An 18,445-nucleotide genomic window follows, 5' to 3' on the forward strand; every position below is an offset into this window, starting at 1 on the left:
TTGTGTTTTTTTCTATAGATTTTAAACTAACAGTCGAAATCAAGAGAATCACTTAGTTTAGAAAATCAAACGTAAGGGTTTTAAATAGTCTAACGAGTTACAAGACCGTGCTTTTATTATTTTGAAGGCTGCAACGCGAGGTAGCTTCCTGTCAAAGTGCTAACCACATCCGCTGCTTGACGAGACCGAAAGAAGGGACGAAGGCGAGAGAGAAACGTTGACAATTTCCACGGAGTCTATTTGCTGTTCATCGCCGTCTGGTTCTACCTCAGTCGCTTCCAATTGTTACGCAAACGTTTATCGGGTCTCAACGTCGTCGAAACCCGCAGTTTGTGCGGCTCAAACCCGTGCGGCCTTGCAGTCTGGTTAAAGGGAAACCGAAGAAGACTAGCGGCCGCTTCCTTCTCCTCGTCTCTGGTTGGTAAGTCAGTGGTGCATGCAGGCAAGATTGCTTCCGTGGGGCTCTGTGGTCAATTGTGGCAACTTAACCTGAACCGGCTAGATTTAAAGCGTCGACGAGGTAATTTTGCGGCGCTTTTTTTAATTCGGTTGTTGCTAAGCTATCACTCAAAGGCTTGATCCACACTAGCTACCATTATCGCCGTGGACGGAGGCTGGAGATGGAGGCTGGGGGAGACCCATATGGCCACCGTTAGCAAGCAAATCCAACAATGGTTTGTTTACGTCTTGCTATTATTGACGACGGAACTGTGTGGGAGCTATATACTTCATTTAAATGCACTATTTTAACTTAGAATAGTCATTCATATAACATGAGCCAAGATAATATATTCCTGTCATACTGATGTACTGTGTCTTTAAAGGAAAATATGTGTATTAAGGATGGGCAGTAAGCTAAAAGCATACATGTTTGTGTTTATTACAACCCAGGTAATAACACAATTGTTCTTAGTATTAGTTCTTACTTGGTAGTTGAATAGAACCAGATCTGTAGCAATAATAGTGATGACAGGTGTTCATATTGACAGTTGACAGCGCCTTGCAGCATGCTATGTCACAATAGAAATCATCTATTCATGTGACTTTTGGATTTGGCGCCGCCGCGCTTATTAACTGTAAGAGTCCATGGAGTCCTGGTACTTGAATATTCAGACGTGATTATGGACAGTGGTGACAAGGTGCTGTGATTGAGAAAGTTAACGTAATCATATCAATTCTACCTTAAACCCCCTCATTAAGTTTGATTATGTAACTGATTTATAGTACGGCATTATTGATTCGCTTATCTTGTGTGACAGGATATGATATAGTAGTTTCTGTCATTAATGCTGCTTCAAGTCCTTGACCTCGTGTGTGTGTGTGTGTGTGTGTGTGTGTGTGTGTGTGCGTGCTTGCCCACGCAGAACACACACCTTGAAAAATCAACATGCTCCTTAATGCCTTACACAACTTCACCTCCATGTGAGTTTTGTGCAAAAACATCAAACTGACAGCTGCTGTATTGATTTAAGTGGCCACTCACTCACACACACACACACATACACACACATACACAACACCTCATTAGGTAATATGGACGTCAAGAGGAGATTTGGACGGGTTTACACCTATCGCATGCAACCTGCCGTGTGTCTTTATAGTAAATTACGCAAATAGGTACACACGCACAAAAGAAAGAGGGGTATTTATGCAGGAAATAATAGTCAGTTCCAATGTCAAACTGTTTCCTTTGTAACTATAAAGGCGCTTATTAGTAATGGATAACTTAAAGATATAAGTTTACGTTTATTTTTTGGTTAAGTTTATGTGTAGTTTGTGCACACTTGGAGGTAAGAACGACTCAAAAGATTTGACAAGCTGATTTGCTAACCAAGTATGGTGCCATCACTGCAATTAACAAGACAAAAATTAACGGCAGCTCAGAGGAACAAACCTTGGCTCCAAGCGGTTTGCTAGCCGACCAAAGGTGGTGTCTTCAACAATGATAAAAGGGCTAGTCGGCTAGCGTGATCATTTCCATGATGAAATCGCATATTGCTCATCTGTGGTAAAATGTTTTCAAGCGCCACGCTGATGGGAACAAGCCCTGGGCGTCGGAGCAATGCTGGTCATCGTTTGCAGAGCATTTGGGCAAATGTCTTCCTCCGAAACGGACGTGCCACGCGATCGACGCCATGTTTGTTTACAAGTACGACACAGAAAAGGAGCGTTTGATTTGCTAACAGCGACTCTCTTTATATGGCCAAGTGGCGGGCTGCAGGTGGGCGTTTATCACAGCGATGTATTTCAATAGAAAGGTGTGCTCCCTGGCAACGGTTATTTGGTGTCCTGTTGTACCTGTGACTTCAGGTGAGGGTGGGGGCACACCTAGGTGTGGATCAGCTTGCAGGAATGTTCCGGGCCTGTACCGTGCATGTCTGTCGTCTCCTATGTAGGCTTGGCATGCAGGTCGACTCGTGGAAGAGGAATGTCTCCTCCTCCTGCTGCCTCCAGGCGTTATTATGCTATCAAGGCCTATGAAGTTGGAAGTATGTTGTCAGATATGACGCCTTACCGGATGATTTAGCGCTGACATCCTTTTAGAGTAGTGTTTAAGTCATACTTTCAATGTAACGATTCTCATTCACTAAACACTACAGCAATGCGGCTTCACAACTGCTTTATTGGTTAGAACATAACTTAGTTGATTTACTAATAATGACAACGGTAAGTCATGAAAAATGTGTTTTATTTGTATCATTTTGCCTCTAAGAAGTTATTGTTTGCATGCTATATGATTGTGCTCACATGCCTAATTCGATGTGCAGTACATTAGCATGTTAAATTGCCTTATTTTTGCATTTTGGCACACAGTCGTGAATGTAGACTGCAAAATCAGAGTGGCTTGAATTATCTAATCTGAAGGCCAATATAATATCGGGACATTAAAAGCAAGCATGCAAGCACCACAATGTTTAATTAAGGCCACACAAGAGGACACAGGATATCTATATAAAGCTTTATGCAATATCCAATAATATTGAGCAAGTCATTTGTAATAATTGTGCAGCAAAAGCTTTTTGCATGTTCCAAAAAAAACAGGAAATCTCTGTAAATGTGCCGAAAATGGATTGTGCCACCGCAGAACACGTCTGGATGTCAACTACAGCTCCCTAGACACCTACTAATCAGCTTTGATCGAGTGTTTTAGTGAAGGATTCTTACAGGAACGCTGTCTGCTGGTGATTAATGTATGGTTTTACCCTACAGAGCACGCCAACATGGGACTAAAGTGAGGCTTTTTGCATCCACATCCTCTTGGAAGCAACCTCGGCCTCTCTCCGACACACCTCAGCTGACTTGCGTACAAAGATGGACGTCTGACAGGGGGGGGGGAGACAAGAAGGTGACACAAGACAACTCCTCCACCCCCCGGCCAGCGCCCGCCAGCGGCCATGTCGGGCCTCAAACGTCACCATGACGGGAAGATCGCCGGGCTGTATGACCTGGACAAGACGCTGGGGCGTGGACACTTTGCCGTGGTCAAACTGGCCCGGCATGTCTTCACTGGAGAAAAGGTGAGCTGATCAACTATTTTTCTATTCATGGTTTGTTTTCTGTCTGCCGCCATTATGCTCTTGGATAACTGAAAAAAACATTCCCCTCCATTGTTGTTGGTTGGTAGCATATCTTACCGTAGCGGATGCGTTCAATGTGGCCTGTTCCACCGCATATTGCTCTCTCCAGTAGCGTCCATTCCAATTACATACACGTGTTATGGCCAGTACAGGAAACCCTCCATTGATACTGTATCAAGATGTACAGTTTGGGGCATCATTTTTTAGCTTTGCCGTTGGCAGAAGTTGGAAGTGCCAAAAATACTGAGCCCTATCATACCCTATATTGCGTTTGATAATATAGCTTAATTAGAAAATTAATTAGAAAACAAAAACTTTTTTTAAAGACATAACATTATGAGAAATAAACAAAAGAAGATTTTTTTAGGCAATTTTTAGGAATTTTTTGAAAAGAAAGAGCTCTAGTTTGGGAATAAAGTCATAATTCATTCATTCATTTTCTACCGCTTTTTCCTCACGAGGGTCGCTGGGGATGCTGGAGCCTATCCCAGCGGTCTTTGGGCGAGAGGCGGAGTACACCTTGGACTGGTGGCCAGCCAATCACAGGGCACATATAGACAAACAACCATTCACACTCACATTCATACCTATGGACAATTTGGAGTCGCCAATTAACCTAGCATGTTTTTGGAATGTGGGAGGAAACCGGAGTACCCGGAGAAAACCCACACATGCACGGGGAGAACATGCAAACTCCACACAGAGATGGCCGAGGGTGGGATTGAACTCGGGTCTTCGAGTTGTGAGGTCTGCGCGCTAACCACTCGACTGCCGTGCCGCCGTAAAGTCATAATTATGAGAAGAAATTTACAACAGAACAGTTTAGTTGGAAAATAAAATTAAAACAAAAAAGCAGAAATGGGGGGAAAAAACAGTGGCCATTTTACAAAAATAAAGGCAAAATACTAAGATGAAAAAAGGCTGAATTGATTGAGGAAAAAGAGCAATTTATGAGAATAAATTGCCCGTGTATTATGGGGAAAAATAATGGCGTTTTGGTTGCATTTAATCTATATCACTACTAACTTCTTAACATATCACACCGCTGCTCCACAGTATCGTACTCCAGAGTCCCCACTTTACTGAAGTAGTCCCTCAGAATCTTTTCCCTGTGGCCGTCAGCCCCATGCTGATGGGTAAACGCAGGAGACACACACATCACTTCCTAATTTTTCCCGCCCCTCCCTCATCCCCAGGTGGCGGTGAAGGTGATCGATAAGACCAAGCTGGACCCGGTGGCGCGGGGCCACCTTTTCCAGGAGGTTCGTTGCATGAAGCTGGTGCAGCACCCCAATGTGGTGCGCCTTTACGAGGTCATCGACACGGCCACCAAGCTCTACCTCATCCTGGAACTGGGCGATGGCGGGGACATGTACGACTGCATCATGAAGCACGAAGGAGGCCTCAGTGAGGAGGTGAGTTGGATCGTGTGTTCACTCCTGAAGAATCCCGGATGCGTTCATATGGCAAGAGGGGGGTGGGGGGGGGGGGGCTTCGACATTGTTCATGTGACTATGACAACAAAGTTTGTTTGCCTGTGAGCACTGTTGTGCAAAAATTGCATAACCGTTTACCACAAAATGATGTGGAGGGCTGGGCTACGAGCCAAGGAAGAACTCATTAGAGTTTGTAGTCCTGATGAAACACATCCTGCACCCTGAGTGGGTGTCTGATGGTTTTATCTCGCTATTTGATTGTTTTGTTGACATAATTCGTTTCCATGTCTTGTGAGACAGTGCCACATGGACCAAGGAAATTTATTAATAAATCTCTTAAATCAATAGTTTTATTTATTTTCTCGTTTTAGTATTAATCAATAAAGAAATATCTATGGTGTTCAGGTCAATTTTGTCCCATATATATTAATGTCAAGAAAAAGTGATTGTTTTCAGCAACAGAACTTTAGTATAAACTGAAATCAAAAAGCAGAACAGGTCCAGATCTTGCTTCACTGTACGGAATGTCTGGACATTGTTTTTCTGCTGGTGTACTGGAAAAGCCGTCAAAATGAGAATCCCCTGAAGCTTACATGATGAGAAGAGGAGCTGGTTGTCATTGTGTTGGCTAATTGTATGTACACTTAGGCTCAAAATATTGCTTTATAGTCATATTATTATAACCGGGTCGAAACCGACCCTAACAATACAGGGGTCATAATTTCAACCAGACCATTTTAAAATATAGTAAAAATTATTTTTTGGCTTTTATTTTGTTGAACTAGAGTTTCCTGACAAAGTCAAAAAGCCTTGATGCAATAAATGTTATGTGATTCTTTTTATGCATTAAAATGTAAAACGGGTCTGTGCCGACCCTAACACAAGAGGAAGGTTAAAAAAGAATTATTGACCTGACTCTAAGACAACCCTTGTTTTTTGGGAAAATATTTGAGAAAATTTTTATTATCTAAAAAAAATTTAATTATGTGTGAAATAAGAAAAGAGAGCGTAGTTGCCATAGCACCTCTGCTGTTGGTTGCCAAGTCCTGCACTCCATTTGGCCCCAATGGCGTCCAGACACGATTAATCACCAACTTCCTGTGTCTCCTTCCAAGGTGTCCAAGTGTTACTTCGCCCAGATCGTGCACGCCATCTCCTACTGTCACCGCCTGCACGTGGTGCACAGGGACCTGAAGCCAGAGAACGTGGTGTTCTTTGAGAAGCAGGGCGTTGTCAAGCTCACCGACTTCGGCTTCAGCAACAGATTTCAGCCCGGGAAGAAGCTCAACACATCTTGCGGCTCGCTGGCTTACTCCGCACCCGAGATCCTGCTCGGGGATGAATACGACGCGCCGGCTGTCGGTAAGATGGAATTAAATAAACCCTGTCAGCCTGTCAGTTAGGGCCCTGTGACATAAATATACATTGTTTCTCATAATGACACCATTTTCATTCACATTATCTCAATTTCGTTGGGCCGACCATAGGCATTTTTATAGTGGCACACCCTGTACTGTGTCATATAGCAGCTGTATTACCTACACATTGATACCCCGCTCTGCTGATATGACCTACTGATAGCTACACACACATACACACACACACACACACACACACACAATGTGGCCATCAAATAAGAGCTGCAGTGTGTCTGCAGGTCCCCACACTGGCACCTTTATCAGCATGCTGATAAGGGGATGTGTTGCTCAAAGTTCATATTGCATGTCAGGACACCAGCACTATGTTTGTATATTTTCACTTAGTCATTTAACAATATGGCACACTCGCTCAATTCAAGATGTGGATGTATGAAGGACCGTAATGCAGTTGTTCCTCAACACTTATTCATGATAAACATCATCTTTTATATAAAAAAAAATCAATTAAAAGACACAGAAATAATCCACAAAGTCAGAACCCATGGCACACTTGCTCAATTCAAGACGTCGCCATATGAATGGCTGGAATGCCATTGCTCCTCGTCCTTTATACTTCTAGGCTGAAAAAAAATGGACAAACAGAAAACTGTTATTTTCTGCCTCTTATTTTGTGCAAATGAGCCCCCCCCCCAAAAAAAATCTCCTGGGTAGAATAAGGACATCCTGTTATTGGACCATGTCAGCTGGACATGAGGTCACATGACCCATTGTATCCGCTGTTATTTTGAGGACTCGCTTAGCGCTCCTTTTATTCTTGGGGTGTTTTAACCCATGGGGGTCCTAAGTGTGGCCTGGGGGCCCGGGTGTTTTTTTTTTTTTTTATTGGCCCTCTTCACATCATAAAGATAGAATTGATACATTAGTAATGAGATACATTATTACATAATACAGCAATTTGCTTAGTTTAGTAAATATCGTACATCAAAGTGGCTCCCCGGCAACCTTCAGTTTTGGAAGAAGTTTGGACACCCCCGCTTTAAGGTAACCAGTCGCCAAGGTAGCCGTGGGGCGCCACATGGCCACACGCCTCTCTGTAACAAAGATAACAAGACTCTCCTGGCTTTTTGTTGGCCCTGTTTGGGGGTTTGATGCTCCTCTAAAGAGCCAAAAATACAACAAGGATTGAACATTGAAGGACAATAAAACCGCATTATGGCTGCATGTCTTTAGGAATGTGAGGAGATGAGGATTAATGGGTAGCGTGAAAAGCGTCCGCCTCCTTCTGTTGATTTTATGCAGTATGTCAGCTTCCACCCCTTTTTTTTTGCATCCTGCAAATGTGGAGTTAAATATAGACTTATTTTTCCGCGCCGGCAAGCACAAGCGCACTGATACAAGAAGCATTAACATACCTAATCGACAGCATATTAACAGCACATGCATAATTCAGGAAATACGTGGGCCTGTATACCGACATCGGGGAACCATATCATGTTACAATGCCATACCACAACTAACAATCTAAATAAGAGGGTTCAACGTTTTAGAAACATCTTTCAGCTACTGCTTGAACAATGCCTTCCGCCATCTGGTTTTGTAAATAAAGTTATTAAGGAAGGAAGTTGAACACACCGCTGACGCAAATGGTGAGGGAGACGGTTGCTAGGAGACGTGGGCCGGAGGTAAGATGGCAATGGGGACTGCAGCTGCTTTGAGTGAGACGCTTGACAGGAAGCGACACAATGCATTTATCCCGTCTTCATGTTTGGATGACTATCACAGTGGGCTGACAGTACACTTTGCTCCTTTTAATCATGACCTTATCATGACCTTATCTGGAAAGTATGGATTACCACAACACTACTCAACTTACTACTGGTACACTTTGTGGAGGCCTCCATTTGGGGCTTTCTTTCCCCGTGAAGGGCTAATTCAGATTTTTTTTGGCTTTGACTATTTATTATTTATTTTATGTGGAAAAAAATATGAGGTAGATATTCATTCATTTTCTACCGCTTATCCTTACGAGGGTCGCGGGGGTGCTGGAGCCTATCCCAGCTGTCTTCAGGTGAGAGGCAGGGTACACCCTGGACTGGTGGTCAGCCAATCACAGGGCACATATAGACAAACAACCATTCACACTTATTTTGTATTCATTTTTTTTAATAAAAAAAATCTCTGACAAATTTCATATAATAGGGCAAAAGCAGGCTAATAAGCATGATGATAGTAATAATAATTAATATCATTTTAGGGGGCTGAATCCCCCTAAAATATTCTTAAGCCCCCTAAATAATTTTATATTTTTAAATTTATTTTGTATTCATTTTTTTTAACAAAAAAAATCTCTGACAAATTTCATATAGTAGGGCAAAAGCAGGCTAATAAGCATGATGATAGTAATAACAATATCATTTTAGGGGGCGGAATCCCCCTAAAATGTTCTTAAGTCCCCTAAATAATTTTATATTTATTTTGTATTCTTTTTTTTTTTTTACAAAAAAAAATCTCATATAATAGGGCAAAAGCAGGCTAATAAGCAGGCTAGTACTAGCCTACTACTACTACTAGTAGTAGTAGTAGTAATAATCAGAAGAAGAATGATGATGATAGTAATAATAATAGGTTAATTAATAATATAATAATGATTATTATATAATATATAACAACCATTCACACTCACATTCATACCTATGGACAATTTGGAGTGGCCAATTAACCTAGCATGTTTTTGGAATGTGGGAGGAAACCGGAGTACCCGGAGAAAACCCACGCATGCACGGGGAGAACATGCAAACTCCACACAGAGATGGCCGAGGGTGGAATTAAACTCGGGTCTCTTAGCTGTGAGGTCTGCGCACTAACCACTCAAACGCCGTGCAGCATAGATATCGCATATTGATATTCAACCTAAATATATTGGGATATGAGTTTTCACCCAGCCCTTCTTATCACTGCGCGTCCATTGTTGTGTGCGCGTTCCACAGCGGGTGAAGACGGCTACAACTGTGATATAATGTCATGTCTTATCGATGTTTTGTCGCCAGAATACCACATACAATTAGAATTTCAGTATTGTGTGTATGCTCTTTTATTTACCTTGCATGTTTTCCACTGTCAGCAAAAAGGAGAGTGGATCCTAACACAAGCGAGTAGTTTTTCAGTATACTAGAACCTTAAGTGGACCTTAGAGGAGGAGGTGTGGACAGTATTTTAGATCTTTGTGTAAGTGCAGTGTAAATAAATCACACTGAAAAGCCCACAGTGGCAAAGATGCGTGAAGATGCATAAAGAAGAGCCTGAAATAGCACATCTTCTAAAGCAGCGTTGATCAATATTTCATATTAACAAAAGTCATGGAGAATTGTTCCGCTTGCTCATCAGATTTCAGTTCCATCCACCCATAGCAATATGTAATACATGTCATTTTACTTCCACTAAACGTGAATATGAAGGACCCAGACCTGTATGGTGAGGTTGGTTTCATTGCACCTTTATCCAGATTCTCATCAAAATCGACTTGCTGTTTCTTTGCGGTACGAGTCACCCCTCTACAGAGTTTGATGATTTTGGTGTAGTCAGGGGCGTCATTAGGTTCTGAGGACGGGGAGGGGGGCTTAGCCCCCTGGAGATGCACAGGATATGAATGAATGTAGTAGACATTCAAAAAAATCCCAAAAAACAAATAAGGAACAAGAACCGGAATATAACTTTCCCACTTTTGGACAGATTTAGTAAAGATACTCAATTGTTTTTATTAATTTATATTTTATGTTATTTATATTTATTTAAAATTTACACAAGTACACACAATATACACTGCAAAACCGCTGCTCAAGCTCTGCAACCATTCTGTTATAGCATATGTTATATCTGTTATATCATATATAATCATCAATTATATCATATAATCATTACTATATTATTAATTAGCCTATTATCATTACTATCATCATCATTCTTCTTCTGATTATTACTACTAGTACTACTGCTAGTACTAGCCTGCTTATTGGCTTGCTTATTAGCCTGCTTTTGACCTATTATATTAAATTTGTCAGAGATTTTTTTTGTAAAAAAAAAATGAATACAAAATAAATTTAAAAATATAAAATTATTTAGGGGGCTTAAGAACATTTTAGGGGGATTCAGCCCCCTAAAATGATATTATTATTACTATCATCATGCTTAGTAGCCTGCTTTTGCCCTATTATATGAAATGTGTCAAAGATTTTTTTTTTTAAATGAATAAAAAATGAATTTAAAAATATTAAATTATTTAGGGGGCTTAAGAACATTTTAGGGGGATTCAGCCCCCTAAAATGATATTAATTATTATTACTATCATCATTATTCTTCTGATTATTACTAGGCTAGTATTAGCCTGCTTATTGGCTTGCTTATTAGCCTGCTTTTGCCCTATTATATGAAATTAAAATTAAAAATTATTACAAATTATTTAGGCTGAAGCCCCCCCCCCCCAAAAAAAAATAGGCCTAATGACGCCACTGGACGTAATCCTTCTATGTAAAAAAAGCAATCCAACCTTTGAATGAGCCATCTTGGCCTTTCGTGTCCTGCATGTGTCAGGCAGCGTTAATCCAACCTGCAAGCGTCTTTTCCCATCACAGACACGTTGGGGGGGTAGAATGTGTGTCAGTGGACCGTCGGGCTGACAAAAGCCCTCACAGCAGAAGTTGCTCTTTTTTTTCTTAAGAGAAGCCTTGCATGAAATTAGCACTTGTCTGACGCTCTGCTGAAATGCACTCGTTAACCCAGTTTCCGGGTTATTGCATGCATGGGGGCGGGGATAAGTGGGGGTTGCAGGGCCGGGAGCATCCTCAGTCAGCTCGCGTATTTTTATGACCTCCACTCTGGTAGAATATGGGTCATGCTACATTTGAACCGAAAAGGTTTGGTTTTTTGTATATCTAGGTCAGTAAGCAGAAACGGGGAATAAGACATGTTTGATGATGCGTATTTGATGGAAAAAATCACTCTCTCTGTTGGATATCATTGAAACTATTTCCCCCAGTGCATGTGGACTAGAACAGCCAATAAGTGAAAGGAGATGCCTGTTTCCGTACCTGTATTCCGACCCTCACCCAATGGAGTGTTTTGTGTCTATTATATATAGTCTCAGGCTGCACGATGTACGAGTGGTTAGTACGCAGGCCTCACAGCTAGGAGACCCGAGTTCAGTTCCACCCTTGGCTATCTCTGTGTGGAGTTTGCATGTTCTCCCCGTGCATGTGTGGGTTTTCTCCGGGTACTCCGGTTTCCTCCCACATTCCAAAAACATGCTAGGTTAATTGGCCACTCCAAATTGTCCATAGGTATGAATGTGAGTGTGAATGGTTGTTTGTCTATATGTGCCCTGTGATTGGCTGGCCACCAGTCCAGGGTGTACCCTGATTCTCGCCCCAAAGACAGCTGGGATAGGCTCCAGCACCCCCTTGAGAGGATAAGCAGTAGAAAATGAATGAATATATAGTCTTGTTCTGTTTATGAGGTGACACACACAAAAATGTCACATTTCTAGCGCCACCCATTTTGGTCCCCAAGTGCTCTGTGTTATGCTTTCTGTTACGGGGAATTACACCTCCCTTGTCACCGCCTCTGCAGATATCTGGAGCCTGGGCGTCATCCTCTTCATGCTGGTGTGCGGTCAGCCGCCCTTCCAGGAGGCCAACGACAGCGAGACGCTCACCATGATCATGGACTGCAAATACACAGTGCCGCCACACATCTCCGGCGCATGCAGGGAGTAAGTGGCTGACACGCACACGCGCTCACGCAGATGGACGGGACGCTCGGCAGGTGCTGCATATTTCATGTTGGCGGATGTGTGAAGACGAGAGAGCTGCAAGGCTTCTTCTCTCTTCCCCCGCTCGCGTTCTCTCGGATGCTCGGATGCGGTGCTAACTTCAACGTGGCGCCCTTTTTTTTAACGTTATGAACAAGACTTAAGCATACTGGGCAGACTTTAAATACTTTGGGCATTTTTCTAAACTGTAACAAAACTGTAACAAATAATTTTCTAAATAAGTAATTTAGCCAAACCACACTTCAATTTATAATACATAATTTTACTGCGTAGAATTAGTTTCCATTTGAAACAAAACATTTAAAAATTGGATGACTAAATTGGATTTTCAATATATTTTTAAAGAATTATGTATATAATAATTATAATAAAAAATACTAAATAATTGTTAAATAATGAATAACAAACATTTATAACAATTCTATATTTTTATGATTTTAAATAATTGTGATTATTCATTTTTTCATTATTTTTGAACATGAGGAAAATAATTCTTACGACAAAATATGGCATCCATAATTGTTGTCAGCACTTTTACTTATAGTGTGTTATAGTTAATTAATAAACATAATTATTAACATTAATAAACAAGTCTAAATTAACTATATTAGTGTTCTGCTTATGAATTTTGCTGCTCTACATTATAGATATTATACATACTTACATTACTTACATTATAGAACTTATAGAAGTCCATTTTAAGTCCAAATATCATCCTGTCTTGTTTTCGTGTTGCCAATGAAGCTACTTCCTGTATATGTTGTGCGTTCATCATCTCGTCACGCATCTTGTCGTGGCTAATCTTCCAATATAATAATCCCCCCCCATTAGTCTCATCGGCCACATGCTGCAGCGGGACCCCAAGAAGCGAGCGACTCTGGAGCAGATCGAAAGCCACGAGTGGCTTCAAGGCATCGACCCGTCCCCGGCCACCAAGCTGTCCACGCCGCTGGTCTCCCACCGCAGCTTGTTGGAAGAAGAGCACGGCTCTATCATCCAGCGTATGGTGCTGGGGGGCATCGCGGACAGGGATGCCATAACTGAGTATGTACCGTAAATCACATTTCCATCCCTTTCGCTTGGACGTGACTGATTAATGACTTTTTGGTATGTGTCATCAGGGCTCTGGAGTCAAACCAGTACAACCACATCACGGCGACGTACTTCCTGCTGGCTGAGAGGATGCTGAGGGAGCGGCAGGAGAAGGAGCAACACAGCCAGACCCGATCGCCCAGCCCCAGCAAGGCTCAGTTCAGGTACTGGACCACTTGTGGCCCTGAAAGAACGCAATGTCAAAAACACACCCCCCTTCAGTCTAGACGTCCTCATCGCCAACAGATGAACTCGACAGCACAGGCACAGATGGCCACTTTTATTTAAAAAAAACAGCACAAAGTCTAAATTCGTCTACAAGATGGCGACATCTTGAATATAAAACACTAAAGTATAAAATGTCCTAGTTAGCGTCTACTAGCTGTTGCTAAACGGTTAGCTGAGGAATGCTTGTCTATTTTTGGTTGTGTAGGAATCCACATTTTTATTTGTAGCTTAGCTTAACATGCCAACGCTTGACCGCTGTTGCATTCCAACCTTTCACAGGCAGTCCTGGCCCACCAGAGTGGACGTCCACCAGGATGTCAGCGACGGCTTGGGCGGACCAGCTATCTCACACCCAGGGGGGCCTCAATCCCCCGCTCGCAGTGCTGAGAGCCTCCACAAAGGCCCCCGGCCCAAAACGGCCCTCCTGGATCTCAGTCAGAGGCAGGACAACCACACGGCAACGCCAAGCCAGCAGAACCAGGACAAGGGTCTCCGGCCTCTCTCCAAGCACCACTCCAACCCTCTCAGACTGGCCTCTCTGAACTCAGGTGGGACCCGCAGTCCCAGCCTTTTCAGCGTGGAGGAGGATGAGGAAGAAGAGGGGGAGGACAGATGTTTGTCCCCCTCTGGTCCTCCCGCTCAAGTGGTGCTTCGGTGCAAAGCCGCCTCCTCGTCCCGTAACCGCTTAACATCTCGGATGAGCGCTCCCGTTCTCAATCAGATCCACGAGGAGGAGAAAGGGGAGGATGATGAAGAGGAAGAAGAGGAGTTAAAAGGGCTTGGCCTGACCAAACCCAGCCTCAGCCTCAATCTGAACTCTCGAGTCCCATCGCCCTCGGCGCTCTCGCCTAAAACTGTCAACTCTGTGGCGCCCGTCGCCACCTTGACCCCGGGCTCGGAGACCAGTGACGACAACACGGAGAGTCAGCACTTATCGGACGCTGCGGTTCTACACACGGACGGGGAGAGTAACGAGGATGGTGAGAAAAGGGGGGCAGGCCAGGGTAGTCCCTCTAACTGCGCCAGTCCCGGCTCAGGTTCTGGCCAAGGGAAAGGCTCGGCGAAAAGTTCCACTGGTCTGGTGGAAAGTCTCAAGCTGATGAGTTTGTGCCTCAGCTCCCAGTTCCACAACCTGACAGGCAGTGCTGGGGGAGGGACGCCCGGAAACGGCGCGGGCGGCCTCGGCGGGGACCCTCAGGAACGCCCCGTGTGGAGGATGTGTGTGGGCGGCTCCACCGGCAGCCTGGATAAAGTCTCACTTCTGGGGGGGCCGTCGCCCCGGGGGAATCTCTACCAGCAGCCGCCCCCTTTAGGGGATGCGCTGGCGGACCCGCTGCTGGAGGGCTCCTGCTCGGGGACGCTGATGCTGGGGGAGCTGGATCTGGCCCGGGAGAACCACAGGAACATGAAGAACCGAGCCCTGCAGATGCCTCTGAGTGACAAGACTCTGTCGGTCAACATCCACCGCAGCCCAAAGGAGGGGCTGCTGTGTACCCCCACCCCTCACAGCTGCTGCCAGGTCATCTAAGGGGGCGCCGCTCACAACACTCCCCCGTGCTCACCAGACATGAGGGCGCACAGGTTGACACTTTTTGTAAAGATGGCGGACGGCAACCTTGCACATTTACAGATACTTGGGCCTGTTTAAGTGCTGGAACGGATACACACGTTCATAATATATCTACACAACGTGCACATCGCTCACTGTAACAGCCCAACAGTTGTCATCTCTTGTTACATTTTGTTGCACTGTGCTGGTATTTAAGACTTTTAAATTATTTTTAACCGTTTTTCTATTATTTTTGACTGAATTACATTCATGACTTCATGCAACCCTTAAGAGATCCTGAAAAAAGATTGCATATTTGACCTGAATGACAAAAAAAATGTCCAAAAAAACTGCTATCAGCATCAAATATCAGCTATTAATATTTGCTTACACTTGAAAAAATATGTCATTAAATATATAATACAGGTCATATATGATATTATATTTTTGAAGTTTTTAAGAGTCTTATTCACATTACTACTTTTTTCAAGTGGTAATGTCCTCTCGCCCCCAAAAACTGATATATTAAAAGGTTTTAGTCAATATTGTAAACAAAAAAGAACGATTTCAGACCAAAAAATACATATATTTTGGGAGATTGGGGGGACTGGTATCTTTCTGCATGGTTTGAATGGGGAAAGAATAGCACCATCTGGTGGATGAAAATGGAAAGGCAGAAATCTACATAACAGATTGCTTGTTGGGATTTTTCTTTAATTTGCATTTTCAATGAGACATTTTGTCGTGAGGATCAAATGTGTCACCTTTTGTGTTGCGTTGAAATGTTTGAAAATGAATATCCTGTACCAAATTCCTCTTATATTTATTCAACTCAAACAAAATGCCCCCCGGGATCTCTCAAGGGTGAAATAGGGAGGAATTGAAGAGAGGTGCACAGTATTTTGTAGTTCCATCTCTTTTATTTTTATATGTGTCCACCTTGGAAGGGGTAAAAAAAAAAAAAAACTTAACGCACATGTTAACCAAACAAAGAAGTGTGCATACTTAATGTACATATGTGAATAAGACTCTTCATCTAGTGTTGACGTATCGCAGTAGAAAGCTGAAAAAAACTAGATCCGTTCTTTTTCTGTTCATGCTGGATAAGGTTTTGTTGCACCCACAACTTGAAGTGACTCGACTGGAAGAAAAAAAAAACATGACACGTGTGCGCACGTGCACACACAGACATACACAAAATGGCAGCTCTTATGTTTAACATTGAAAAAGGGAAACTCCTGGGTGAACCTGCAGGTACGGGAATGACGGTAGCCGCTGTTGTAGCGTTATTCCATAAAGGAGGTCGTCTTCTTCCCCACCCCCATCACCGCCTCCAGCCCGCGACTCCCGCCTTCCCCGTCAAGCATCGCTGTGTGTAAATTGGACGTGTGACTCACCCCTCGTGGAATATATACATATATATATATCTAACAGTGCATGTGTTTTTTGCTGTAGCAACCTTATTGGCACCCACGGAGGTCAACCCACCCGCAGTCTACGATCTACTACCTGAGGAACAACCGGTCACTTTATACTGTAGCCACACAGCAATACCAGCGACTGCAAAATGTACTACAATAATGGATGTGCCATACGACCTGTCTTGAGCATATTGTACTGTATGTATATGATAGAGATATATTAGAATAAACTGATGTGAATGAAGCCTGAATTCATCGTTTAGATTTATTTTACATGATTTTCGCAGTGACTCTCAACTGGCGGGTCTATGCGTAGGGAAAAAAAATTACCCGATGTTCCGACTATAGTAGCATGCTAGCAATCAGGAAGCTCAAATTGCTATTCAATAATAATGCTAGTGCTAAAGCTAACAAAGAAATGCTAACAATAAGACAATGTAAGAATAATTATGCTTAGCCACAGTTACAAGGCTGTTATATAGTCAAAAACGGAATTAAAAAGCTTACTGCTTGGACATGATAGTGTTGTAAAGCAAGGCAGCAATATATAAATATCTAAATAGTCATGCTAACTCAAGGGGGGCTACGTTAGCATGATTTAGCCTGTAAAGCGCCTTCCTAGCAATGACTTGATAGTTGTGATGCTAGCTACGATTGGGTGCTAACATGCTAACAAGAAGCTAGCAAGCTAAGAGGGCTTTTATAACTAAAAAAAACATAATTGCAGTTAAAATGATCATTATGTCTAACATGAATGAACAAAGACTTATTTTTTTGCAGTGACTTTAATGTCTAAAATTATCTTAGCACATGGGCGTCCTGTATAGTTTTTGCAATGAATACATTTCATTTAATTGCATTTTTGGGAATGTTAGCCCCCCCTTTTCCTCCCTTGTGTTGCATTGTTGCCAAAAGTGCCTCTGTGTTTGTGTTTTTCCTGAATGGTTTGGTTTGTAATCTGCTGCAACATCTGGCCTCGTGTTCCACATCATAGATGGGATCAGACCATGGGATCAGGAGCGCTCGAGGATGTGAACGTCATGATGCAACAACGCACAGACAAGCCGCATGTAATCCACACGGGCAAAAAAGAACAGGAGGTCACGGAGAGCCTTAAAATCGTGAATGAAGCACTAATCCACAGATGGGACGGCATCACCTGCACACAAGGCGGAATTAGGTATCCCATCATGTCAAATGACTTTCAACTTGTATAGGCATGTTGAATGCTTTTGTGTTACATTTGGCGGCCAACACGTTGACAGCACGTGACAGATTATCTTCTAGTGGCGGGTCAGCCTGCACCAGCACTCTGCTACACTTAATCCTATTATGGAAAAGAAGTATTTTTAGATGTTCCATTTGGATACCATGTTGGTCGGCACATTTTACGAGGCCACTTGTCAACCTGACTACAAGTACACATTGGGAAATCATGACTAACCGTTGCTTTGTTCCTTCTTCTGTGTCCTTCAGGTCACATTTTGGGTCACTTGAGGTCACAAATGGGGATACAAAAAGGCAAGAAAAGCATGTAATGCTCCCGGCCAATCAGCAAAGTAAGGTAATGAGCACGACAAAAAGTTATAATGTCTGGAAATAAAAGTATATTGTACTGATATATCATTATTATATACAATGATAATATAAAAATATATGAATGAGTACGTTAATTAAACTGGCTATTAATATATTTTTAAATGTGATGCATTGAAGTGTGAAAGCTATTGTATGAGTGGCAGTATTTGTGGTTCATGCAGTCAACACCTGTCCCGCCTCATCCACCCCCAATCAGTCCCTCGGATGCCTCTTGCGTCTCACACCTGTGTCTCCCTTGCTCATTTGCTCCTCGGCCTTTGACCTGACAGCTGTCTTTTGTGGGGGAGGGTTTTTTTTTTCTTAAAGGGGACCTATTAAGCTTATTGTTTGGCCCTTTGT

At 42.8% G+C, this 18,445-nt stretch overlaps 1 protein-coding gene across 2 annotated transcripts; it reads left to right on the plus strand.

The window, feature by feature from the left end:
* Positions 1–176: 176 nt before the first annotated feature.
* snrka (SNF related kinase a) lies at positions 177–16,973 on the plus strand. Of its 2 annotated transcripts, XR_009119363.1 has the most exons (9): positions 177–421; positions 3,211–3,518; positions 4,775–4,993; positions 6,130–6,376; positions 12,016–12,157; positions 13,049–13,261; positions 13,339–13,473; positions 13,817–16,457; positions 16,542–16,973. XR_009119363.1 is itself a non-coding variant. In XM_058047373.1 (8 exons), the coding sequence occupies exons 2-8, from the start codon at positions 3,396–3,398 to the stop codon at positions 15,063–15,065; spliced, it is 2,328 nt and encodes a 775-aa protein (XP_057903356.1). In that variant the 5' UTR covers positions 177–421; positions 3,211–3,395; the 3' UTR covers positions 15,066–16,970. The 2 variants fall into 2 exon arrangements, 1 of the variants encoding a protein (XP_057903356.1); XM_058047373.1 differs by having other exon boundaries at positions 13,817–16,970.
* Positions 16,974–18,445: the final 1,472 nt, after the last annotated feature.

Source organism: Doryrhamphus excisus, chromosome 14 (genome assembly GCF_030265055.1).
Source record: "Doryrhamphus excisus isolate RoL2022-K1 chromosome 14, RoL_Dexc_1.0, whole genome shotgun sequence".
Taxonomy (NCBI): domain Eukaryota; kingdom Metazoa; phylum Chordata; class Actinopteri; order Syngnathiformes; family Syngnathidae; genus Doryrhamphus; species Doryrhamphus excisus.